Source organism: Falco cherrug, chromosome Z, assembly GCF_023634085.1.
Source record: "Falco cherrug isolate bFalChe1 chromosome Z, bFalChe1.pri, whole genome shotgun sequence".
In the NCBI taxonomy this organism is placed as follows: Eukaryota; Metazoa; Chordata; class Aves; order Falconiformes; family Falconidae; genus Falco; species Falco cherrug.
In genome coordinates, this window is record NC_073720.1 from 69,210,311 (window position 1) to 69,235,791 (window position 25,481).

The window sequence follows — 25,481 nt, forward strand, 5'->3', positions numbered from 1 at the left end:
TCAAAAAGTTGGGGATCAGTCAAAGATGGAAGCCTGCAGCACCTTTCTGAGTTTTGAGAGAGTTGAATCTCAGACAACGGAAAGCATGCCAGTGCTTCCACATTGCCTTAGGTAAAGAAACAGCTTTCTGCAAAAAGCAAAACCTCTTGTCAGTTGTTTTGGTTGTTTTTTTTTTTGTTGGGTACATGCTGTAAAGCCCTGTGTTCCTCCTGGGACAGAAAACCAGCCTCCTGCCCTCAAAGGAGTCACAATTGGTAGCAGCACTGCAGGGGTTTCTGTGTGAGCTACTTGCTTGCTGTAATGTTACTGAAAATGGCTTGGAGAAGGGTTTCTGTTTGCCTTTTTGTTGTGATTTCCACACGCACACGCAAGGTTTTTGGATGCCACAGCGTGAAGCTCTGTGGCCACCTGGGAGGAGAGTGGCAGTGCCCATGTGAAGGGTTTGGCATGTCTGGTCCCTCTCTGCACGCATGGGCTCTGCCAGCATCGGGTGGCTGGGGCACCAGGAGGGTCCCACGCTCTCGTGGCCCAGTCACTGTGCTGTGCTTTGGGGTTTTTCAGGGAGAGGTTTGAAAACTCAGCTCCTTGCAGCGTTGTTAAATCCCTAGCTGTCACCCAGAGGATCTGGAGGCTGCCTGAAGGCACGGATTAATTACAGCTGAGCCTCTGCCGGTAACAGAATGGGTGTGAAGTGCCCTTTGCCTTGAAATTTCATTACGAATAGAGCAGCCAAGCATGGTAAATGAGGACCCAGCAGGTCCTTTGAGGTGTGAGCACCTTGCATTTCGCACCAGCACAAGGAAAAGTTCCCTTTGGGACTATGGACCCAGGCTGGGGTTTGGTGCCGTGGGGCCTGAGGAGCGTTCAGCTGCTGCGGATGCACAGCCACCTTCACTGGGGGAACAAAACCCCCCGATCCCATAGCCTCAGCCGTGCCCTCTCCCCAGGCTCTCTGTCTGGCTTCCCTTCATTTTCTGCACTCAAGTTTTCCCTGCTCTTGCTTACGCATGATGGTGATCATCTTCCCACCACCTCAGTTACTGTGTGAACCCTTTTGTTTCAGGTGAGGATGCTGAGAATTTGCTCAGATCCTCCTCCACGAAATCTCGCTCCTCCCTGTGAAGTCATTTATGCCCGAGGCAGGTGATGAATGCTTTTGAAAACCTTGGTTTGACACTTGCTTGTTAAAACTTTCATTTGAAAAATATTTGTGGTTATTTCAAGAACCTGTGTTGGCTCTCTAGCTGCAGGCCCATTAACCAGTCTGGATTAAACAATGTCCAAAGTGATTATTTATTAACCGAGTAAAGCCATTTGGGAGGAGGTGATGTTTTAAGCTGCTGCTCCTTGAGCACAGTATTTTATCTGTCCTTGATTTGTGTCCCACACTGGGTGTGGGTACCACGGGGCTGGGGTTGGGGGGGGATGGTTTGCACAGCAGAGGAGTCCCTTGGCTCAACACTGCTCAGCGGGTGTGGAGGGGGAAAGGTGGGATGTGATAGAAGAAAAAAGTTTTATCAGTCTTGGTTGCCAGGCTGGAAAAAGAACCTTCAGCCTCTTTCAGCGATGTCCTATCAGTTTCCTTCTGCCTGCTCTGTTCCCTGCACACAGCGTGGCTTTGAAACTGCTGCTGCAAAGCTGGGTCCTGGATCGGCAATTCTTACTCTCAAACTGCTGCTATTCCCGGGTTTGGGGGTATGATCATGTTGGTTTTTGAAAGTACTCGAGCAGTTTGCAAGCCCATACTTGTGCTCAAAGCCACATGTGCTTTTGAAACGTTTCTGCCTAAGAGAGGCCAAATTTATTCTGTTCAGGTGCCTCATAGTTTGGGGAGGAAAGCAGAGATTTTCCTGCCTCGCTTTGTGCAGGTCCTCTCGTTAACTGTGCCTGCCCTGGGATAAGCGTGCCCTGCTGCAGTGTCAGCTCATTCCAGGTCCTTCCCATCATGGTGACAGCCCTCCTGGTTTTGTTTTCCCGGTGAGGCCCCCGGGACGGACGGTGGGCCATGCTGTGCTCTGGCTGGCCGAGGAGCAGCGGGGAAGGGGCTGTGCACCGCAGCAGAAGGCAGCACCCGGCGTGGGAGCCGCAGCCCTCGCAGGAAGCAGCTTGCACCAGCCTGCCATATGGCGAACAAGGCTGTGTGTCACAGCCACGTGCCGAACCAGCAGTGCCCTTCCAGGGCGCAGGGAGTGTCCCCTTGCCGTGCCTGCACAGCTGTCCCGGGCTGGGCATGGGAGCAGGAGCGTGCGTCAGAGCATCAGAGCTGACATCCTGGGTCCTGCAGCTGGGTTGCAGCAGGGCTTGGGAAGAGGTGCCTGAATCCTGGCCACAGAAAGAATTTGGTCCATGGTCCTTGTCCTGGCTGTAAGCTAAAGCACTGCCAAGGTTTCTGTCTGTAGCAAGGGTCCCTTTTTCCAGAGGAGCTTGTCTCTTTGCTTTTCTCTGCTGCTTCAGGAAGCCCTGGCTGCTTGCCCCAGTGGTCCGTACAATTTTTTATCACAAAATTCCATTCCAAAATGGCAGTGTGTGCAGTGGGATGGGGGTGCCACTCAGCATCAAACCTGCCTTCTTGGAACCTCCCACCGAGAGAGGGGGGGCTGAGCCGGGTCCAGCCTGCCCTCAGCCATTTTGGCCACCCTCACAGTTTGCAGCTGGCTCGAGTGGCATTCGGGGTGATGGCATCACCCTGTGGGCAGCATTCTTGGGAGGTGGGGGGTGGGGGGCTCACTGTGGACAATGTGTTGGTGCTGCGTGGGGAGCGCTCAGGATCAAGGTCAGTCCATCACAGGCACGCTAACCCAGTGTGGTGACACCGGCGTCCGGCAGCAGGTAAGAAGCTGCTGATGTCAATTCTTAAATTTAAGTCACTTACCTGTTTTTTTATTTGTTTTTAAATTAGGATGGAGAAGAAGAATTTAACCGTGCTAAACTGCTGAATGTAGGATTCGCAGAGGCTTTGAAAGAGTATGACTATGATTGCTTTGTGTTTAGTGACGTAGACCTCATCCCAATGGATGACAGGAATACCTACAAATGCTACAGCCAGCCACGGCACCTCTCTGTATCCATGGATAAGTTTGGATTTCGGTGAGACACCTTTTGGAGGGAGCACTTTGTTTCCTAATAGTGCCATTAGCCTAGCAGGCCAGGCACAGCGTTGTATATCCCCACCCACCACTGAGAGCATGGGGAAATGTCTCTTGCGAAAGCCTGTCTTGGCGTGTGCATCCCTGCAGGGAGCGGGTGGCAGGGAGCGGGATCAGCTGCAGGGGAGGAAGGGGGAGAAATGCAGCTGAGTAGTTTAATTAAAATTCACAGCTTCTGGAAAGTGAAATGTAGGGCAAGGAAAAGCTTAAGAGCCTGTCGTTTTTCAGATGCCTGTGTATCCCTTCTTGTGTTTCAGGCTGGGAGATGGAAGACAGCTAGTGTTTCCACCCAGTCTGAAAAGTGAGACACTCTCACACAGTGAGAATTATGTGCAGCTTTAAAAAGGCTGCATCAGACACTATTTTAAGAGCAAAATGAAATATTTTTGGCTGTTTGGTTTTGGTCCACTGAGGGACCTGCCCTGGTATCGGAGAGCGACACAGAACGAAGTGTCTCAAGCTGCTGTAAACAAAGATGTGACTTGCTTTTTTGTTTGCTTTGGTTTTCCTATCCCAAATGACCAACGCGGGGGTTAAAAGCACATCTTTAAAGTGAAAACCAGTCAAGACCCCATGGTGGCCAGTAGTGCTAAAGGTACAGCAGTGATGTTTGTGACAGGACCCCTGCATGTCTCCACTCCAGACCCAAGCCCTGCTCAGAGCAGGACTGTCACCAGCACCACAGCACCTGCAGTTTTTTCTTGCAGCTAGGGGAAGCTTAGAGCAGAAGTACAGGCCCCAGGGGTTTCTTCTGCTTGTTAAAACAGAGACAGGGTCTGCAGGAAGTCCTGCGTGGGCCCTGTCCTCATGCTGCGGGTCTGAATTTCATCTGTCCTTCATCCCCCAGTGAAGCATACCCTGTTTTGAGTGGGAGCTGGCTGGCTTTGCATGTGCAAGGTCATGCTGCCAGCTCAGTTTTGGGCTGTGAGCTTTCCTCAGAGGCACCTGGGAGCATGGAGGCGAGTGAGGCTGCAGAAGGAGCAGGCTCTGCAGCACCTCCAGTGCCTTGCTGAGCTCTTGCAGGGCACACGTGTCACCCATATGTCCTTTGGCAAGGTGATGTACATCTTAACCACCTGTCCTTTGAGGACAGAGTGCTTCATAGGGAAAGGCTGCAGCCATTGCCAGTTGCAAAATACTTCCCAACTGTCTTTGGGACCGAGCCACCAGCTCCCTCTGCCTTGGCCAAGTCCAGGGGGTGAAGTTGCAGGGAGGTGCCTTGCTGGGGGCACTGGCTCGCCCTGGGCTGGGCTGGAGGGCAGCAGCAAGCCCTTTTCAGGTGGGCGGACTGCTCCTTGGCTAGCACTTCTCTAACGTCCTTTTCTTCCTGCTTCCAGGTTGCCTTACAATCAGTATTTCGGAGGCGTGTCTGCCTTGAGCAAAGAGCAGTTCACAAAGATCAACGGCTTCCCAAACAATTACTGGGGCTGGGGTGGTGAAGATGATGACATTTATAACAGGTAAATAAATACCCTCTTGGCACCCAGAGTGCCTCCAGGGCAGGGATGAGCACAGGCCTGCCGCTCTGGCCCAGTTTGGGGGGGCGCAGGGTGCCTTTTCACCCCGACCGCAGGAGCCTCCCCGGGTGGGGTATGGAGGTGCTGTGTGGGTGTCCTGCTGGATCAGCAAAAGCATCTTCCTGCTAGGTGCTGGCACACCATTTTGCAGCTCCCAGAGTGTGCTGGGGAGAGGGTCCAGTGGGAAAAATCCCACTCCTGACCCACATATGCATTTCTCATTCACTGCACAGCCTTGCAAGCACCTAAGCCAGTGCACGGGTTGGGGTTGGAGCAGCATGCTTCTGGGTCTTCCAGCACTGGCCAGAAGGAAGGGGATTTGGGACGTGTGGTGGCGTGGAGAAGACCTTGACCCACCTAGGCCAGCACAGCCTGAGGCTTGCCTGGATCTGCAGCCTGGTAGCGGATCCCATTGTTCCCAGGAGAGCTTCATTTGTCGGGCTGTAAGTGGCTCAAAATAATGCCGTGAGCCGTTGTGTTGCTTCCTGGCTGGAAGAAAGCCAAGCAAGGCTCAGAACTGCAGGAGAGGAGGAAGGTGTTTGCACAGGGCAGACTTGGACTACCCCTGCCTGAAGACCAAGGCAGAGGGTGGACGTGCAGTTGTGCTGCCTTTACAGCTTTGTATTCATGTTACCGAAATCTTGGAATGAAGAACTTATCGAGACCAATGTGATGGAGATAAGCAGACACTTCTTTATTGATGGCCAGGTGCGTGAGTGAGTCCTCTCACGATCAACGCACACCAAGCTTCAAAATCAGACACCATATATAGAACTTACTCATACATATTCATTAAGTATTCATGCATAAACATAATACTTCCTGAAAATCATCAAGATACTCTCCTCCCATATCCGATTCTGTGCAGTAAAGATTAGAAAGATCTAGAAATGGGTCTGGGGTACTATTTGGGTAGTTGGTACATGAGTCGGTGGTCGCGATCTTCCACTGCCAGAATTACCTTTTACTTTCTTGGCAGGTATCTACGCGTTGTTCCAGTCTACCCTCCCCAGTTCCCATTAATTCTACATTTTGACGTCTCAATGCGTTCTCCTACGTAAATACTGTATCCAATCATCTTTAATCTTAAGTCTGTTATCTAAGTTCTCATCATTCCTACTAGGTGATTCTGACCTATTCTTTCGGCCTTGGTACAGGGCTGTACAAAGGATTTCATAGTAGCTGTCAGTTGTTGTGCAAATACAAAGCTCCACTAAAATGTTTCTTATAATTTTATATTCCTATTAAAATAACTCTATAAGATCAAATGTGTTTCAATATAATTAAATGTGGTTGCTAATTCTAACTAATAATGAATCTGTAACATTTCCTCCCTTTGAAAGTGTTGAAAATTATTTCAATACTTTCACATTACTTACATAGCATTTGTTTCAGCGTATTTTGGTGCTGGATTGTATCCTGGTGGAATAATCGGTACTTCTCTCATGATCATGCGATTAATTGCGATTCTATTGGTAAATTGTTTCTTCAGATAAGTATATAGCAACATGATCATCAGAAAGACAATTAGTAACAGAAACAAAGTTTTGATTATGGACTGTATCCAAGAGCTTAGATTCCATCCTAATTTGCTAAAAATTTTTCCTAGCCAATCTTCTGACATATTTTCTCGAATTGATTCCGTTTCTTTTTCAATTTTACCCAGTAACTCCAGATCATATTCCACATCTTGGGTGACGTTTGGAATGTGAATACAGCAGTAGTCCAGTTTATCTTTGAGATATCCACATAACCCATGTTCTTTAAGTAAAAGCATATCTAATGCCATTCTGTTTTGTAAGGTTATCCTGGAAGTCGCCTGTAACTGTATATTCAATTCCTTAAACCCTTTCTTGGTGATGTTTGCTAACTTTTCTACTTGACCTGTTAACTGATAAAGCCATTCTCTGTTTCTATATGATGCTATAGGATTCAAAAGTGATTCAAGAGCCCAGCAAATTTTTACTCCGGTTGATGGTTTGTTCCAAGTATCATCACCTGTTTCAGACCTCTTGGTTCATTTTAATTTCAAACTTTCCAAGGGTCCTTTAAATGGTGATCTTTTCCAAATTGGACACAATGTTGGCATGCCTAAAAGTAATTTGTTTCACCTTACCATCTAATGGTAAATGAGTTGTCCAGGTTCCGTCACTTAATGCCCAAACTAAGTGTCCTAGACTTTGAATAGTAGATTTTCTGCAACTGAACAGAGTTCCTCTTCTGGGTGTAAAGGCACTGGTTAAATTGAGAGTATTTTTAAGACCTCGGCAAAAACAACCATATTTTAGAGCAGCTGCCAAAGGAGGAATTATTTGAATTGTTAAGTCTGCATCACTGCAATCGTACACCTTTTCACATTTCCACTATGGCACTATTTTATTCTTCTCTCTCAATGAAGTTGCTTTATCATCGACTGAGGGTAAAACTGCAAAAGCTTTTCCATCCCAAGTAAAACACCAAGGAGTTCTGGCCATGTACTGGAATTGAGAAAATATGGCCGTGGACCATATTGAGTCCCATTGTTCTACATTGCGTACCTTGGCCAGTTCGGTTACACTTCCACTCCATGATACTTTTGCTCACATTGGTTTTAAGTTGTTCATCACAAGAACACCATCCCACAGTCTTGTATCTCCCTACTTTGATAAAAACATAATTTAACAGTTTTTCACAATCAGCCCTACTACCTGGAGATTTCCACTGTTTTCTGATAACCTTTATTTGTTCATACCATTGAGTCACTGGCCTTTGTTCACAGTAAGTGGTCTCGGTTTTGTGTTCCAAATTGGTCAGATTCATAGTTAAAATTCCCCCTAAAATAGGTTCACCCTGGAATAGATTGTGAGAGGACTCACTCATGCACCCGGCCGTTAATAAAGAAGTGTCTGCTTATCTGCATCACATTGGTGTCAGTAAGTTCTTCATTCCGAGATTTCGGTAACACTCCCAGGGCAGTCGCTGTGAGAAATCATCATGGGGAGCTTGGATTTGGGAAGCCCTCTTCACATTTCTCAATGGCAAAACTACTCTGCGTGGTCTTTTCTCGGGACTTTCTGAGCTCTTCTTGGCTTCAGGAAGGGTCTTCCTAGAGGTTCAGCACTTCTCTTTAATAAACCAAGCAAGGAACAACCTTCCAGTGGGGTAGGGCATTCAGAGCAAGGTGGCAGCCCTCTCTTTTTTTTGGGCACTCAGGTTTCAAGGAGCAGAAGATGCTATCTAGAAATGAAAAGGGAGATGCAAAGAGGAAGAAACAGGGTACTTTGCCAGCATCATGAGCTGCAGGTGCCTTGCAGAGAGCATGCAAACAAAGGCAGGCTGCCCCTTGCCTAGTGGGGCTGCTGGGGCTCTGACCGTGTGACCCCCAACATGCTGCTTCTCGATCTTTCACTTCAGTTTCTACCAGCACCACAGCTTTCACATCCTAAAAAATTAATGCTTTTCTGGCTCCTTTCCAGATGCATTAAAAACTAGATGCCTCCTTATTCAGATTCCAGTCTACAGACTGGAGCAAGGGGTGTTGGGCGTTGGAGGAGCTGGTGGTGCAGGTGAGGGTGCGGTGAATTAGCAGATCCTTGGTGGCAGCAGGGGGATGTCTCTCTTTCCCAGGCTGATGTACCTGCACAGAAAGGGACTGGCTTTCCCCATTTCTGGTGTCGGCAAGCCTGCAAACACACTAGGAAGGTATAAAAAAAAAAAAAAAAACCACCACCAAAACACAAATAACACGGCACAACCCCAGAAACCAATGGTCATTTGTGGAAGGTGTGGCAGAGCATCCCACATCTGTCACCTGTTACGGATGTTTAATGTACTTGCTATTTACAGGCTGGTGTTTAAAGGCATGGGGATATCCCGACCAGATGCCATCATTGGGAAGTGCAGGATGATTCGGCATTCACGGGACTGGAAGAACGAACCCAACCCCGAGAGGTGCGTCACCCCCTGTCCCATAGCATATTCGAGGGGCACCACCAGCCCTTGCTGCTCTAGCTGCTTGGCTTTCTCCTTGCTATGCAGAAAGCCTGCAGCTATCTCCTCCCCTGCTGACCTCTCTATCCTCTGTGTAAGCTGCCCCCTTTCCCCTCACCAATTTATTATCTTATTACACACCTTTCCCCCAAAATTTCACTGTGGCACAACACCTCTCGCTTTTTTTGTTTCCATTTTTGTTTTAAAGGCAGCAAATTAAGGTCCAATCAATTGTTTCCAGCTTGTCTTTGGTGTGTAAAAACTGCTCTAGAGCAGAGCTGGAAAAGGACCTGTGTGATTTAAAAGCTTGGCTGCTTTTTCCTGGCTAAAAATTGACCCATAGGGATGGCTTTTCCCACTGCTCAGGCTGGCCAAATCTGGGAGTTCGTGGGACCTGTACTGATAACACAGGTTGTTCTTAAAACACCGGAGATGCTGCCTGAGAGTCTATAAAAATTTCATGTGAAGTTCTGGTTGTTTAAACTTTTTTGTTTTTCTTTGTCGTCTCTCCTTCCTCCTCTGGGCTTGTTCCTCTCCTTCCCCCATCCACCCCCGCTTCTGCAGGTTTGACCGAATTGCTCACACAAGGGAGACAATGAGCTCTGACGGCTTAAACACACTATCCTACAAGGTGTTAAGAACTGACAAGTACCCTCTGTATACAAAGATCACAGTGGATATTGGCTCGCCAAAGAGCTAACATCAGAGACACAAGAGAGACCTTCCGGATGTTGGCCAGGACATCTGGCCTTACTGATGCTTTTTATCTACTGGTTTTATGATGGTTGCAATGAACAAAATACCAAAGCATCTCCAAATTGGTTGGACAACTGCTTTTTAATTCTTTTGAATTCCAAACTTGACTTTACACAATTTTCTAGCTCTCCATTGCTTTAAGTCCAAAAGCTGTACATAAGAGTTGTAAATATTTACTTTGCCAGAAAATGTTTAATCTGATCTATTCGCTACAGTGCTTCCCATGTTGAGTTAATTGCTGGACACAAATTTTACTGATTACAACTGTGATGCATTAGCAGTTAGTGCCCATGATATCTAATATTTTAAATGAGGTGTATGAAAACGTTCCTCTTAATTCATTCCTGGTTTTGCTTTTATGAAGGACTGTAAAATGCTGCTAAAATTTTACAAGTTTACACTTTGCATTAGATTTTATTCTTTTTTTTAAGTGGAGACAATACTTTTTTTTTCCATAGTGACCAAAACAAACATCTTCTCTGTGTGCAGAGCAAGTGTTGAACAATCAAGTCTGGATTCAATGAATGTTATTATTTCTTCTAGCCTCAAAAGAGGCTTTGAGTAGTGACCTGAGCCAGAGTTTGCCAGAACTTCCAGAGAGCTCTCTGCATGGGGTGGGAGCTACACAGATGGCACCTGCAAAAACCACTGGCTTCAGATAACCTTACTTACGGATGTGACAGTGACTTTTTGCTTCAGCCCAACACCACCTGGAGTTTTGGGGGAGGGCGGGGGGGCAGAGTGGGATGACTTGGTTTTATTTTTTTTCCTGAAATAAAGAATTAATTTAATTGTGCGATGAAATTATGGCCTTAAAATCTGCAGATTTGATTCACTTGTTAACAGTGGTAGAAAGTTACCACGCTATTGTCTGAAGCTTCCTAAAACCACAATTTTTCTTGCAAGATCATGCATAAAACTTGAATTCACTTATTACTTTTTTTGTTGTAACATTTTAATTACTTTCTAAAGTAATTTGTATATCATAAGCAGTATATTTAATACCAGATTAAACTAGGGTGCAGCATAATAGGGTATGATTCAAGGCTTCCTTTATCTTCAGAATAGTAGGCTTTTTATGTGTGTCATTATATATAAGCCATGTATTGTATTTGCTCTGCATATTTGTCCATGAAATCTCCTGCGGTGCTGAGATACTCACAGCAGGGCAGACATCCAGTCGATTTTCCTTTGCCTAAAGCCTGTTGCAATGTGTGTCCTCTATTGAGAAATTCACTTCTGATTTTCTCAGGCTTTGAAGGACATGCATGTTTTGGAGTACTACTTTTTTTCAGTGCACCAGGGCACCACCTGTACAGACACCCTGCTTTTCCTTCCTGTGACCTTATGATATGAAAGCCTCGAGCGCTGACGCCCTCGGAGCTGGTTTAAGTGATTTAAAGCTTTAAGCCAGAACTGAGAACTGAATTCCTTCTGGTGAGTATTTTGCCACCAGCTCTGACCACAGCAATTTGCACTTCCTTGGCCTGTGCTGAAGGCTGTTAAAATCAGGGATGCTCGTTGTATTGGGGATCATCTTCAGCACTGCCTTTTTTTTTTTCTTTTTTTCTTTTTTTTTTCCTTTTTATCTTTTTTGTTTTTGTTTTAGTGTTTGGTTTGGTTTTTTGTTGAGACCTGAAACTTTTGCTGAACCCTTGCACTGCAGGGGTGGGATCCTGCAGGCGCTGGGGGACAGTGCTTTTCTTCTTAGGTCAGCAGTGGCTCAAAGTATGCATGGAGACTGATGACTAGGGAGACACGCAGGTGCCTTTTCAGACTTGTTCACCCCCTTCGCTTAAAAGCTGTTGCCAGCCAGATGTGCTGCCACAGTCGTGCTGGGAGCTGAGCACGCATGGAGCAGGAGCAAAGCACAAAGAAGCAGACTTAAGAGCCACTCTCTTGTGCTTACCATTGCATTGAAAGACTCCTTTTTGGTACATCTGGCTCCAGCTGGTGCAGATAGAAGGGGGTACAAGAAGAGGATGTATTATGGAAGTCAGGTCAGATGTTGACCTGTAGAACGACGGCATAGCTGTAGTCTGTACCAGTTATGGAGACAGAGGCGAGGACTTTTTATTTTTTTCAAAGATGCCTTAGAAGCAGGTCTCCGCTCCCACAGGTGGCAGATAGCACCAAAACCCATCAAGGTTCCACTGGAAATGCCAGGTCTCTGCAGAAAGCACCTCAGTTTTGTGCGGAGCCTATTGTAAGCTGGGGAGTTGGGACCTTCAGCTGTAGTGGTGTCTATCTGCTAACAGGCTATGCAAAGGGGCTGCTCTTGTGATTCAGTGGTAGGTTTTTTAGGGGTTTTTTTCCTTGCCTTGGGATTCTCTGAAGATTAGAAGAAAGTCAGTGTAACAACTCGTTTTGCTGTATGCTGGGATAGTTGAATTTCACAGAGGGGGTCTGAGCACTTGTTTCTGGCTGCAATCAAAATTTCTACACATGTGCCTTGAAAGAGGGGAGAAATGGAAACTGGAAAACCAAGAAATCTGACAACCATTTTCAGCAGAGATACTAGTGCAAGAAACTTGCTTAGTTTCTCTTCTACTGCTAAAGTCACAAGCCATGTTAAAGCTGAAACTGTCTTTCATTGCTTATTTTGTCCTTTGGTGCTGACACCTGATTTCCAGATCTCATTGTTCCTGTGTAAACTGTATTGGTCAAACTCACAAAATGCTCGTGACTCGACCTGGCCATGAAATTTCTCCCCCTGAGACTTTCAGGGGCTTTTTCTACAAACACTTGTATTGCACAGAAGTGAATTTTGGCCATGACCTGTGGTGGGTGGTGTTTTTCCTCTCCTGTACTGGTAGCAACACTCAAAAGTGATAACTGTGTGTAGCGGTTGAAACCCAGAACAAAAACAGCTGCAAAGGAAACACTCAGGCTTGGTTTCTTTGCGGTGACAGTTTGCTTGTTAGGATGAGGGAGCATCCTGGTACGCAGCTTTTCTCCAGGATGTTACTTGCGTACAGAACTGCTTGTGGGTTTCCTGTAGATGGTTTTGCTTTTGCATTTTTTATCATTTATATATCAAAGGATGTATAATCTGACGTTCCTACTTCACTGTTGATGTCGAATAAAATATTTTCACATATGACACCTGGCAGCATTACTCTGAATTACCCCTCTGGCTGTGTAGGTTTCTGACTGATGGGGTGGACTGGGCCATGCCTTAGCTTACTTGCGTGAACTTCCTCCAGTTTGTACCCCCTTCTGCTTGCCTCCTGAGTGAATTTCTCTCTCTGTACTGCAAAATTTTTACTGGCATTAGAGAAACGGGTCCAAGAGTCCCCAGATGACACGAGAAAGCCTTAGGGTGGTTTGTTTACCTGTGGGTAGGGGGACAGCATGCAAACCCCGGCTGAAACCAGACAGGAGATGCAAGCCCTCACCCAGGCTGCCAGCTGCTTGGTGGAAACGGGCCACTGCTTGCTCCCTGGGTGCTTGTGGGTTTGACTACAGTGTGGAAATGGAGAAGTCATTCCTGGGAAGCTGATGCAAATGTTTGCCTATGTTCCTTGGCACTTTTTCATGAAAACATTTTCCGTGGAAGAGATCTTTCTGGCTGCAGGACTGTGGCTAAGGCCAGGCAGCTGGCATGAGGTCCCAGTGCTTTCCAGGGAGAGGTGGGCTTGTTCCTAGCTGAGGCCAGCTACCATTTTTCTGTGGCCTGAGATGGCATAGTGGGCAGGGCATCCCCAAGCCCCTGCAGTTGCTCAGAGGCATGTTCTGAAGACCATGTTGACAGAGGGCTCTGGAAGAGGGCACTGGCTTCTGCCGATTTCACCCCTCCAGGGCTGGCTGCTGGCACACTGGGAATGGTGCCCGGAGCATCATGGTATGGAAGTTGCTAACAGGCCAGGGTGCAGGAGAGGGCTTGGGCAGGGACACAGTGGGGGAGGGTAGGTGGTTCCTGTGGCTTCTTCTGTTGGCTTCTGGACCCTGAAAGGCATTGCACAGGAATTGTGGACATTTTCTTCTCGTGGTTCATCTATGGGCAGAAAAATGGACCAAGAGGAACATTCTACTTTCACCTGCTTCTCTCTCCAGAGTATTGTGCAGTTCTTCTCTTCTGCTTGGGTGGGTGAGGAATGGGCAGAGTCACACAACTCAGTGGCTGGAAGAAGCCCTGTGTGGAAATTTTGTCCCGTGCTGAAAGCAGCAGCTGAGAAGTGTCAGTAGGATTTTACTCTTCTCCACACTGGTTACCAAGGCTTCCCTGGACCAGATCAGCATGTGGCTTGTAAAGGATCCCTACTTGCTCTAGCAGAGCCGGCTTTCTGACCTCCAGCTCCACCTGCCTGCCAACGGCCAGGATAGGTGAGCAGAGGTCTCCTGACATTTATCCCACATGTCTGTCCTGCTACACCTTCCCATTCTCCAGCCCATGGGAAAAAAGTAACCCAACAAAGAAAAGACTGTTGTAAAAAGGCAGAAAAGGACTAAGCTGAAGGGTGCTGACCCCTTTCGCTCCCTTGGAAGGAGTCTGAAGTGGGTGTGCTTGCCCTTTGCTCTTGCTCTGCGTCTTAGCACAGCAGTGCAGACACTGGATCTGTTCTTATTTGCCTGCGTCCCGTTTGCAGGATCTGTGCACTCAAGGACAATGCACTCGTACAAGGCCTCTGTTTTCTATCTACCCAAGGCAGCAGCCCCCCGCTCCTGAAGCCTGTTTTCTTCTTCCATCCACTGCTCTCAATATTACTACCAGCAATGCAGATGGGCACACAGAGATGAGATCTGTGCAGAGTCGGAGGGGACTCGCTTCTGAAGCCTGCACTAGATCTTGCGGTGAGGAGCTGAGTGAGGAAAACAAGGGGCTGGGGTTAAGTCCAAAGCCTGGACCTGTGGACTCTTCCTGGTTACCTTCCTGCCCCTCACATGCTTGAAAATGATCTCCAAGAAGTCTTGCTTCATGACTTTTTGTAAGGATGGAGGTAATGCTGACAGACTGCTATTTCCCAGATCCTTCTCCTTGCCCTTCTTAAAGGTGGGCATAAGATCAGTCTTTTCAGTCAGCTTTTTCCCAGTTGCCATGATATTCCACCATGACTGACAGCAGTTTCATTCACACCAGCCAGCACTGTTAGCTCCTATGGGTGAGTGCCATCCATCCCAGTGGTTGCGAGTATATCTGGTTTCTGTAAGCGGTCCTTAAGGCTCATGTTTGACCCTCCCATCTCTTTCCCGAACTATGCTGGTGAATGCAGAGATCTGGGAGCAGGCTTTGCTTGTGAAGGCGCTGCAAAAATCCATTGATCGTTGCAGTCTTTTCCATATTGTCCAGCACCATGCTGTCTCCCCCACCCATCACTGGACATGCATTTTCCCCAACCTGTAGCATGCCTGTAGAGTCCTTGGCCTACCCTTGATAATCCTCACTAGTCTGAGCTGTAGGTGGTCTTGGACCTGCCTGATACCACCTTTCAGTATCGAAGCAAGCAATGTTTCTTTTGCTGCCTATTGTCTTTCCCACTCTAACATGCACCTTTTTTTTTTTTTTTTGCATCTTAGCACAAGAAGCTCCCTTTTTTGTCAAGCAGGACTTCTACTGAAATTCCATGTCTTCCTGCAGAAGGGAAGGCTTGGGACATTCAGGATGGGGACTGTGAGAAATGCCTTCCCCAGGATGGTGATGCAGCCCTGGGATGGCACACCAGGGTGGCAGGGAGTCTCCATCCTTAGGAGGTTTCAAGGGCTAGTCAGCAGTCCCCAGCAGTGTGACTGATACAGCAATAAACCAGGCCCTCAGGAGCACCAAGAGAGAGCCAGTGAGGCAGCAGGAGAGCGCAGTCCCTGTGAAAAAGGACACTGCTGCTTTGGTGGCCAGGAGCTAGGGCCATGGATGACGCCAGCAAGCCTGAAGAACCCTGCAAGGCACTGCCAGGGGAAAAGCATGGAGCCAAATGGTTGCCTTTGCTTTCCAAACCTGCTTTACACTGTGTTTCAAAAGCCAAAACTCAGCGTGGTATTTACCACTGCGAGCATCTGCCCAGCTGCAGGAGAGAAAGGGAGGAGCTGTGAAGCTTTCCACACTTGGGTCCGACTCATCCAGAGCTGGCAAAGGGATGCTGAGCCCATGTCTGGGAGCATTTCTTCCAGGCGTCTGTGGAGGTGCTGGCTGCTGGCATGCAGGACACTGCAATAAGAGCTCACTGACTGGGTTTTTTCACACCCTCCAACTTTCTCTTGAGAGGGAGAGAAACAGCTTGGTCCAAAAATGCAAAACATTGGCAGGCTCCCATGTGAAACAGAGACAGGCTGAAAAGTCATCCCTCCAGCAGCACCCCACCTATCAAATGCCCCAGTTTTCTTTTACCAAACCACAGTGTGGAATAGAAAAAAATCTCATTTGAAACAAAATTTAAAAAGGAAGGAAAAAAAAGTCATCATCACCGTATCTCTTTCCTATGGGATTTAGTGGCCACTCTAAAGGAAGTGCACTGACAAGTTCTCACAGGGAAGTGCCATGCTGATGAAGGGAGTCTGGTGTCACAGCATCACTCCAGGGGTAAAACATGTTCCAGGAGCAGACATCTCTCCAGCATAACTATTGTCCTCCCCAGAAATATTTCCAGAAATACTCTCAGAGATCTGTGAGCCCAGTGAAGTGTGTGATGTGCCAAAGAAAAGACTAGAAGAGAACTTCAGCTTTGAAGGGAAAAAGAGATTATTTTTCTGCTGGTGGTCCAATTTCTTTGCCTTTCCAGCTGCATATGACTGGGGCAGATGTGTTCTTACAGAAGCAGCAGTGCTGAGCTCAGCCCAGGCACTGAGGTCTGCTTGCAGTTGATGCATCCACTCACTAAGCATCAACACCTGAGGACATATGCTTGAGACAAGGAAGTGCAAAGGCTATGTGAGGACATCAACAGCACAAGTCAGATGGGGTCTGGAGCTGAAACAAGTCCACGGATACAGTTGTCTGAGAGTGTCTGAGCCCATTTCAGGTAGAAAACACTGACTTTCCACCGATGGCTGTAAACTCACTTTTTCACCCAGCTGCTAAAAGTTTGCACCACATGTTTTCCAGGTCTGGCCGGTTTTCCAAAGCTTGTTCTAAGCAGGAGTCTGACTACAGAGCACAGAGCTGAGGGGATGGGTCAGGTGTCTCTGGAGCAATAGGAAAGGGAAGACTACAGCTTCCAACTCACCTGTACAAACCCCTGGGTGACCTAATGTGAATTCAGATTTACCTCAGCTTTGAGCAAAGGCATTGAGCAAAAGCTCTTCAGAGATCCTTCCCTGCCTAAACCATTCTAAAACACCATCATTCCCTTAGAAAACACAGCTGCTGAGGCAGCAGTTGGCTGTGGTTTGGTTACCTCTAACCTGCATGAACACTGCGGTTCCTCTCACCAGGAATCCTACAGAAACAAGGTCCCAGCATGTCTTGTTGATATAATAATATATGGGCAGATAACATGGACAGTATGAGTGGAAACTGGGATTACTCAGGGAGGCCCACCTAGCAGCCCTCCAAGCTGTGATCTCACTGAAATGAGAATTTTTGGTGGACAAGAAGCCGGTTGATTGCAGAGGTGGTGTGAAATCGGTGAGAATACAAACCTGTAATATGTAAAGGGCAGCTGAACATCAGTGTCAGGGATGGCATCGGCAAACTGCAGGGCTGTGCCCAGCTGATGCAGCACTCTGCCTGGGAGTTTGCCCTCTGCAAAAGTAGCTGCTTTGAAAATCAGCACATCTAAGAAACACTGCCACTGGCCTGCCATTGAAGCGTTTTGCTAAGAAGTGCTCTGTCCCACAGGTGCTACATTATAATGCAGCCCAAAGTCATGGTTAGACACATGGAGTTGATACATAATAAAACTTCACTGAGGACTGGAGTATTAGATTGGAGAAATATCCACAAAACCTCTTGGTCAGATGCACTCACAGCACCATGCTCCATCCTGGGTGACACTGGCATCTCAACAGGGTTTTGTCAGTGCTTGCAACCACACAGATGGTAAGAATCTCCATCCTTGGAGATGTTCAAATGCCATCTGGACATGGACCTTGGTGACTGGCTCTGTGTGGCCTTGCTGGAGCAGGGGGGTTGGACCAGATGACTCTGCGGAGGTCCCTTCCAACCTCAGCTGCTCTGTGGCCATGTGTGGTCCCCAGGAGAGCAAGGCTGCATGGAGCAGACGCACTCATAGCCTGGAGTTGTCCTGCAGGAGTGGTTCTGGGGACAGCACCCTGCAGAAACACAACACATTCAGCATCCTGGCACTTCATAAAGGTGTCTTAGTTGCTAGACAGCTTTTAGCCCTTGTCCTCCACCCCCTTCACCGCGCAGCACAGCGGGTGTTGCTTTCCCACGCCACAGCAGACGCCTGACCCTGTTGCTCAGATGTGTTTCCCATTGCACAGCTGCTGCTCCTTTTCTTTGGTACACTTAACACAGGTTTTTCCCAGCTTTTGAGGCTGCACACCTAATCGACTGCCAGCAAGTTATTTATAGTCCCGTACCCTCTGCTTTTGACCTGTTCCAAAACGTCCAAGGCCTCTACTCCTCTACCGTTATCACACTTATATTGCACATTAATAATGAGACACCTGGTACTGCCAGCCAGTTCACACACCAGGCAGCCAGGACAAGCTGGCAACAAGCATGACAGGCCAGGCCAGGGTCCTGGTGTGGTGAGCATCCACTGTTTTAGTGTACTGCTCCCCTTCTGGGAACCATTAAGATGCATTTGCTGCTTTTTGTTCCCTTATCAGGATGCTTTTTGTTTCCAATCCTGTTCTCTGCCTTCTGAACACTATGTTTAATGGCTTCAGTATAGCCTGCTTTACGCTGGTGTATATCTGAGACCATCTGTGGTTTTGGGGTGGTCTGGAAAGCAGTATGACCCCTGTAACGAGCTAATGCAGGCGCTGTCCATGGCTGCCTGCCCTGTGGCTGCTCCTGACACTTGCTCCTGCAGGTGATATGGAGAAATAGTGTGAAATAGGGACAGTGGACATCGATTGTGACTGTATATGTCTGCCCAGGAATGTGTGTATGGTGACTGGTCATGGGTGTGGTGTCTGGTCACATAGCCACACAGCTTTGAGGAGACAACTACCCTTCTTCCTCTAACAAAGGGGCTATTTATAAAAAGGATGAGAAAAGGATGAGAGACATTCCAATGTTCTCTAGAGGAAGAGAGTGCTAAGTCTCCTTGCTGGAGAAGATCAGATGGTCACAAGGACATGAATCACCTACAAACCTGCAAGACCACCACATTCCAGGCAAAGGACTGATAAGCTAATTAACATACGAAGCGAGAGGAAGTGGGTTTAGGTGACGAATATGTAGAATATGTATAGGCGTTCATTGAATATTCATTTGTATTATTGTATAATTGTGAGATGGTTGGTCACTTCGGGCATGCACGCTTGTGGAGGAGCGATCCCCGGTGCATCTGCGCGCAATAAACATACCTACTTTATAACTTTTGAGTTATAGAGTTTAATTCCGTACGTCACAGGTGCTCCTGTACCCATGCATTCTCCATCCATACTAGTCAATATTTTCATTGCAGTCCCTTACAGAAAAAGAAAACTGTGGCACAGTATTTCCATGAAGGTAAAACAAGTAAAGGCAAGGGAACAGCTGGCCACTTATCCAAACGGCAGTTTGGTGCTTGGGATCAACAAAGAGGCTGCAAACTGCTATTGCAGTCAGCCATGAGGCACAACACTGTCAAACAAATTTTGGTTTCTTCTATTTTTCTGCCTTTAAAAAAATAAAACAGAACCCAAAACAGCACAGGACCATTGCTTCAGTCCAATGAAGGGAACCGTGTTTCTGTTAGGTAACTGGATTTCCTCAAAACATTTTTGACCTAGTATCACCCGATGCTTTGGTAAGATTGATGCCTCATGCAAAAGAGATAGAGCTTAAAAAGTAGTTTGGTGACTTCTCAAAGAGTAGCTGTCAGAAAACCTTTATGAAGTTTGCAGATGGCAGAAACATGGTGGCATAGCAAATAATTGCTCTCTGTTACAGGAGGCTCTGGATCTAAATAAATCATTACGGTCTGGTGAAATTAACTTTAATAAATAAATTACAGGAACACAACTTGAGGCCAGTAATGCCAGATGTGAGATCTGCCTTGCAAAGGACTGTTATAGAGACTGAAGTGTATCTGTGCGTAACACCATGAGCTCTTTGTGCTGCAGTTAATAGGGATGATGCAACCTCCAGCTGTAAGCAAGTGGGTAATGGCATTACAGAGGGACCTTGCTTCTGCGCAGAGACCTGGTAGGAAAAGCACTCAGTTTCTGCCTGTCCTTCTAGGGGAACAAGGAAACATGCATATTCAAAGAGGCTGCAGAAATGAGCAAGCAGTGATACAGCAGGAAGATTACCTTGTGCCACACATCTGAGAGGGAGAGAGCGTCTCTGAGCCCTGTCCAGAGGCACAGCGCAGCAAAAGGGAAGGCTCTGTCAGTCCCCTCTGGCCTTCAGTCTTTCCATCAATAAAGTTTCTGCTTTGCTCCTTTTTATTTTTTCCCCCTGACACTAGGTATGTCACTGGGGAGGAGGCATTGTCAACTCTGCAGGTAATGTCGGTGGCTCTGTGTTGCGACAGAGACTATAAACTAGGGCTCAGGCTGCAGAGGCGGTTACTTGCAGGGGTCTGGAAGAACATCCCCTTCCCTGGCTAGCTGCATTTCCATTTTAAATCCTCACAATTGTTTTTACCAGAGATTAAAACACTGAGCAAGCTTGGCACAGCAGTGAGTTTAAATAACCAGCCTGTGCAGGATGCTTAAACGGCACAGAGTGGATGAGCAACGCCGCACACACCTGCGAGCTGGGACAGATCTGCACAGCTGAAGCCTCTGAGCAGACAATTTCACCTTGAAGGGCTGAAATGTTTAATTTGTAATCTTGTCTGCACCGGCTCTTGCCAGATCTCAACACTCAGGGCATCCCCTTCGTTTCTGGGTACACAGCATGAGCCCTGTGACTTCAGTGTGCCAGGGACAGTGACATGCAGAATCGAACTCTACAACTCGAGGAGAGTTATAAAGCAGGTATGTTTATTGCGGCGCCGGGTGCAAGGGGGATCGCTCCTCCTCACTTGCACACCGTTTCAACAAGCAGCTGGGTATTTGTTATACAAAGTCATGCATATACATAAGGTTTCCAAAAATTCAGAATCTCGTCCCTCTGCCACGTCTTCAAGATGTACTTTTCACCTTCTTGGGCAGTTACCTAAAGTTCCTGTTTACCTTTGCATACATTAGCAGTCTTTGTTGTTTAGTTTCAGTTATCTACTAGAGTTCTTTATACGTCATCCATTATCTAACTTTTGTTCAAGTATATAACATCTGCTAGCTAATGACTAGCCCTTCCTTATTGTCCACTCTAAACATGTCAAGCTAATACGTGCCCACTGGGCTGGTTTTAATCTACGTCAGCATGATCCCCGGGCAGGGAAACCACCCTTTTCTGGGTGGGGTCCATTTGAGTAGGAAGTCCCTGATCTCCTGCTACCACAATTATTTTACCCTAGTTTGTTTTCTTCTGTATTTTTACAAAATTCTTCTGTATTATTACAAAAATGTAAATATGGAGCCTTCTGACCAGGACATGCAGCAGTTAGCACATCCTGGTCAGAAGGCTCCTTATTTACATTTTTGTTGAGTTTATGTACATCAGTACTAACCGTCCCTTCTCAAAGTGCTAAGCGCTACGCTCCAACCCTTCTCCTTCGCTCTTTCTGGGGTGTTAATGTTTCTGTTATCTATGCAGCTTCTGTCTGCAGCAAGAGTTTTAGGTTTTTCATGGTTATTGACAGCTAGGTGAAAGCCTTGCACCCACCTGCCCAAGTACTGCCTGTCCATCTTCTCTTCTGCAGGCTGTCCAGCCAGTGATCCTATTTTCTCTTACCATTTATTTGTCAAGCCACAGACCTGCACAGTCCTGGGAGAGCAACCATGGCTGTAGCAAATTCCTTACCACCTGTCAGTGACAGAATAGACTCTCTGCAAGCATCAGGTGTGAAAGCCGCAGCGTGAGGTCAGCGAAAGTGGATGCAGACATCGTTTTTTAGCAAACCAGTTTGTCCTGAACCCTGAGCCAAAAGCAATGCAGCTTTTTCTCTGTCCCTGGGAGGAGGGGACTAGACCCCGGACCTCAGATGTTTTCCAGCAGAACATTTATGCATGGCTTTCAGCAGTCTGCCAGAGAAGTGCCACGTGGCCAGAGAGATGTTAAACAGAGCTGATCCCGAGGGGACCAGTGGTGAGGATGGGGGAATCTCGGCAGCCAAGTGCCACACAGCCCAGGAGAGGCAAGAAAGCAGATAAACCCCCAAAAATCCTGCCGGGAGGACAGGCCAGGACAGCTGCACGGTGCTGTGAGGAGATGCTGAAAGCCGCATGTGCCAGTAGTGAAACGGATCACAAAGCCAGAGGGAAGTCCAGTAGACAGCTGCCGAGGAGAGGAGCTGGGGTGGCTCAACACACAGAGGGAAGTGGGGATGGATGCCACCCTACCGCCCCAACCCCTCCAGTCTATTTCTTTTTTCCCTCCATCTGCCCCAGGGCTGCCTCCCCAGCCCCCACCGCCAGAGCTGATGTTAATGCTACACCGGCTGCCCGGGGCAAGGGGAGGAGGGCTGCAGGGCCCCATCCTGACCCAGCTGGAGCCAGAGGAGCTGGCTTGGTGCAGCTGTCAAGTCGACTGACTTCTCCTTATCTCTGTTGTGATTATTTCCTCCCCCCTGCTGCATTCCTGAAATAGCAACATTCGTTTTGGAAATTCCTCTCCAGAGTGTTTCAGGCTGGAAATCTAGGGGGATGCAGGAGCAGGATGGGGACAGAGGTTGCACTTGCCCTGGTCGTGTGTGGCAGGCTGCCTGTGTTTACTCACGTTGGACCCACTGAGGCAGCGGGGGGGAGGGGGGGGGAAGCAATGCCCCCAGTCCCGCAGCTGCTAAGGATGTGGATTACGTTGTCCCATCACTTACAGTCCCTCTGTGGTTCAGCACTGCTGCAGTGCTGGCACAGCAGAGCAGCTAGCTCACTCCCGTCGCCCCTGCCCCCCCAAATCCCAGCCTCTGCCCTGGCTTCAGCACTGTGCAAGCCAAAGGGGACAGCTTCCTATAGCAGAAGGACCACAGCTCAGCAGAAGGTATCTGGTAACAGCACTGCCAAGCCCTTTGGCATGTTTTGCTCTGATGGCCAAGATATTCTCTTTCCTGTTATTGCCCACTAAGACATCCACAGCTGTGCTGTTCAACAAAAGTCATGCAATAACAGATGAGTGTAAGCATGGGTATTTTGGAGGGCTGCTAGTCCTGAAGGGGCTCTTGGCCTGTACTTGAGCACTCTGAGTGGGGCGGACCTGTCTTAGGGCTGAAAACTGCCTCCTGGGAAGTAAAAAATCAAGAGAGGGAAAGGGGATGTGGCATGGTTGTACACTTTTCACCCGCACAGCTGCTTGGAATTCTGGCCCCCTCAAGAACCGCAAATCAAGTACACCAGGAACATCCTGACCCAAGAGGATTCAGTGAAGGAAAGGGTTGTTGGCACCGAACTGAGCAGCTATGCTCTTAACCTTAGCCTGGTGCCAGCAGTAACTTCTGACTAGAGAGCAGATCACTGTCACAGATCAGGGGTTCATTGGCCATGTTTCTGGGAGCAAAAGACACTCAAATGTGCTTATGCACAGGACAGAGCAATGCCACAGAATATACAAAACATCTCCTCACCTCTGAAACCCTGGGCAGGCTGAAGGAGTGACATCCAGGTCTGTCACTCTGTGCATGCAATGAGTGCACACTTGTTGCCAGCAGTCTATATGCAGGTGTCTATATGTCAGGCAGCCTGGAAACACTGCTGTCGGGACCCCCAAAATCTGCCTGCTACAAAGCTGTGCTGCTTCCAGTGGGCTGTGGGCTTTTTCTTCAGCCACAGAGGGACTTCATGCACCAGGAAGGTCCTTAAAGTAAGGGCAAGTTCTTTTAACTGCAGATAGGCTCCGTTGAGTGAGCAAGAGAAGGGAAACAGCCTCTGCAGGATGCCTGAAAAGCCAGGCAGAATAGCAGTGGATCAGAGGCTGAAAACTCTTGGTCATGCCCACATGCTCACCTGCCTAAATATTGCATTATGCTGTGGGTCTGGAGTAATGTCTGTGTGCATCTCACCCTGGATCTACCCTACCTGGCAAAACATCACCCTGAGGATCATGTATGCCTCTGCTCATGTATGCATTTGTGCAAGGTCCTAGTATACAAAAGGGCAGCAGAGACATCTTGCACTAGATTACAGGGCAGAGAATAAAGCTGCTGAGCTAGGGAGCTGCCATTTTCATGGCTCCAGGCAAATCTGGGTAGTCGTGGAGGGTCAAACCCCCACATAGGAGGGCCAGTCCTGTGAGTCAACACATGGAAGAAAAGCAGCACCCTGCACAACACCAAAATCCTGTGGCAGAGAAAGCCTGAGTTGGAACGTTTTTTGAGCAGCCTCCAGGAAATTAGCCTCGCTTCACTGCAGAGATTTACAAACATACGGCGAGAGAGCTGATGAGGTCCTGGGACTGCGACTATGCTGGGGAGAGGAGCTCAGGCTGTCCTGGCCCCAGGGGCAGGCTCCGCTGTTGTGTGGGGGTCAGGGGTCCACTGCATCTGATGGTGAAAGGAGGCTGCTTGCAGGTTACAGGAGTTCGAAGCAGTTTGGCCACAGCCATGGACACAGGGAAGTGTGAAACCAGCAGTTTGAGGGCAATGGTCTCTCACAAGGGAGGTGTCAGCACGTTCATAGCAGAGAGGGACAGGGACGACACAGCCAAGAAGGCTGGCACGGGGTGGGGGGCAGCAGTGCCTTGGGGGATGGACGGGGGACAGGTTTTTCCACCTCACACTTAATTTGGGCTGGTGCTAGCAATCCTGCGATGCACCTGGAGGAAGCACACGACCTTTCTCAAAGGAGTTTCATGTTTCAAGCCCAGCTCTCTCCTGGCAGACCAGTATTTACACAGCACTTACTGGTCGCAAAACAGAGCACTTAAAGAAACACTGGGGGACTTCCCTACATCTTCACAGCACCATTTGTCACCCAGACCTGCTGTCTAGGTGGGGACAATGAACTGGTAATCTGAATCTGTTCACAGTGTCTGTGAGTGTGAATACTTCAGCTCTCTCCCAATCCTCATTCCCACCCCGAAGAAAACATACTTTGCCACACATCTAAGACTTAAGCCTGCCTTGAATGCCAGAAAGGTTGGCTGTGCTCCTATGACTAGTGATGCTATGCCTTTTCCTGGCCCAGGCAGGGGGAATACCCTCTCCATTTCTTATTGGCGTGGCTTTGGCTCTTTTCACATCCTGAACAGACACCCAATCTCTCCCGGCACACAAACCCCACACAGTAACCTCTGAGGATACTCGCTGGGTGCACAGCCTGGGCAGGGAGGTCCAGCATGGGTAAGTACATGTTGTGGTGAAGTCCTGCCTTTCCAGCCTTTTTCCTGACCTTCCTGTTCCCTCATTATACGCAGATGCTCACAGGCCAGGGCTGTGTGGTGAACCGCCTGGGAACTTTTATGCCCTCTGACTCCCAAGGATGCAGAAGGTAGTTTGCATTGCTGCTGCTAATGGTAACTGCAGCTCCCTCCCCTGTGCAGGGCTTCAGCTGCAGTGGGTCACATACAGAGCATGTAGTAGTGCTTGGCAATCCTTCTTCACACTGGTGGCTCCTGGTCTTGAGTTGCAGCTGCAAAGGGAAGGACCATGCTTCAGCTCTCTTGTTGCTTTTTTCCATGGGTCTGAGCCAGCGTGTTCCTGGACACAGCATTTTGTAGGCTTGCACAGCCCCAGCCAGCACATGGCAAGAGCACGAGCAGGCATGCTTGGAGGAAGCTAAGAGGAGCTTGGAAGCTAAGAGGAGCTTCAGGCTAAGCAGAGCATGCGTCCTTCAGGTGGGCATGGGCAATCCGCATTCTGCAAAAGGGATCCCCATACTTAGGTGGCAAAAAACCTGATTTGATCCTCTCTGACGGATTTCCTACTGGCAGGGTAGCTCAGGCCTTACACACACTCCCCTCCTCTGCCCCAGCACTGCCTGTTTGTACGCCATGCCCGGA

The 25,481-nt window shown here is 48.2% G+C and overlaps 1 protein-coding gene across 1 annotated transcript in view; it reads left to right on the top strand.

Annotated features, from left to right (window-relative positions):
• B4GALT1 (beta-1,4-galactosyltransferase 1) overlaps positions 1-12,491 on the top strand; it is a 29,935-nt gene extending 17,444 nt beyond the window's left edge. The window contains exons 3-6 of the mRNA XM_055699280.1: positions 2,900-3,087; positions 4,484-4,606; positions 8,489-8,593; positions 9,197-12,491. Coding sequence (XP_055555255.1) covers positions 2,900-3,087; positions 4,484-4,606; positions 8,489-8,593; positions 9,197-9,332 — 552 coding nt within the window. The 3' untranslated portion in view covers positions 9,333-12,491. The remainder of the gene's footprint in view (positions 1-2,899; positions 3,088-4,483; positions 4,607-8,488; positions 8,594-9,196) is intronic.
• The last annotated feature ends 12,990 nt before the right edge of the window (positions 12,492-25,481 follow it).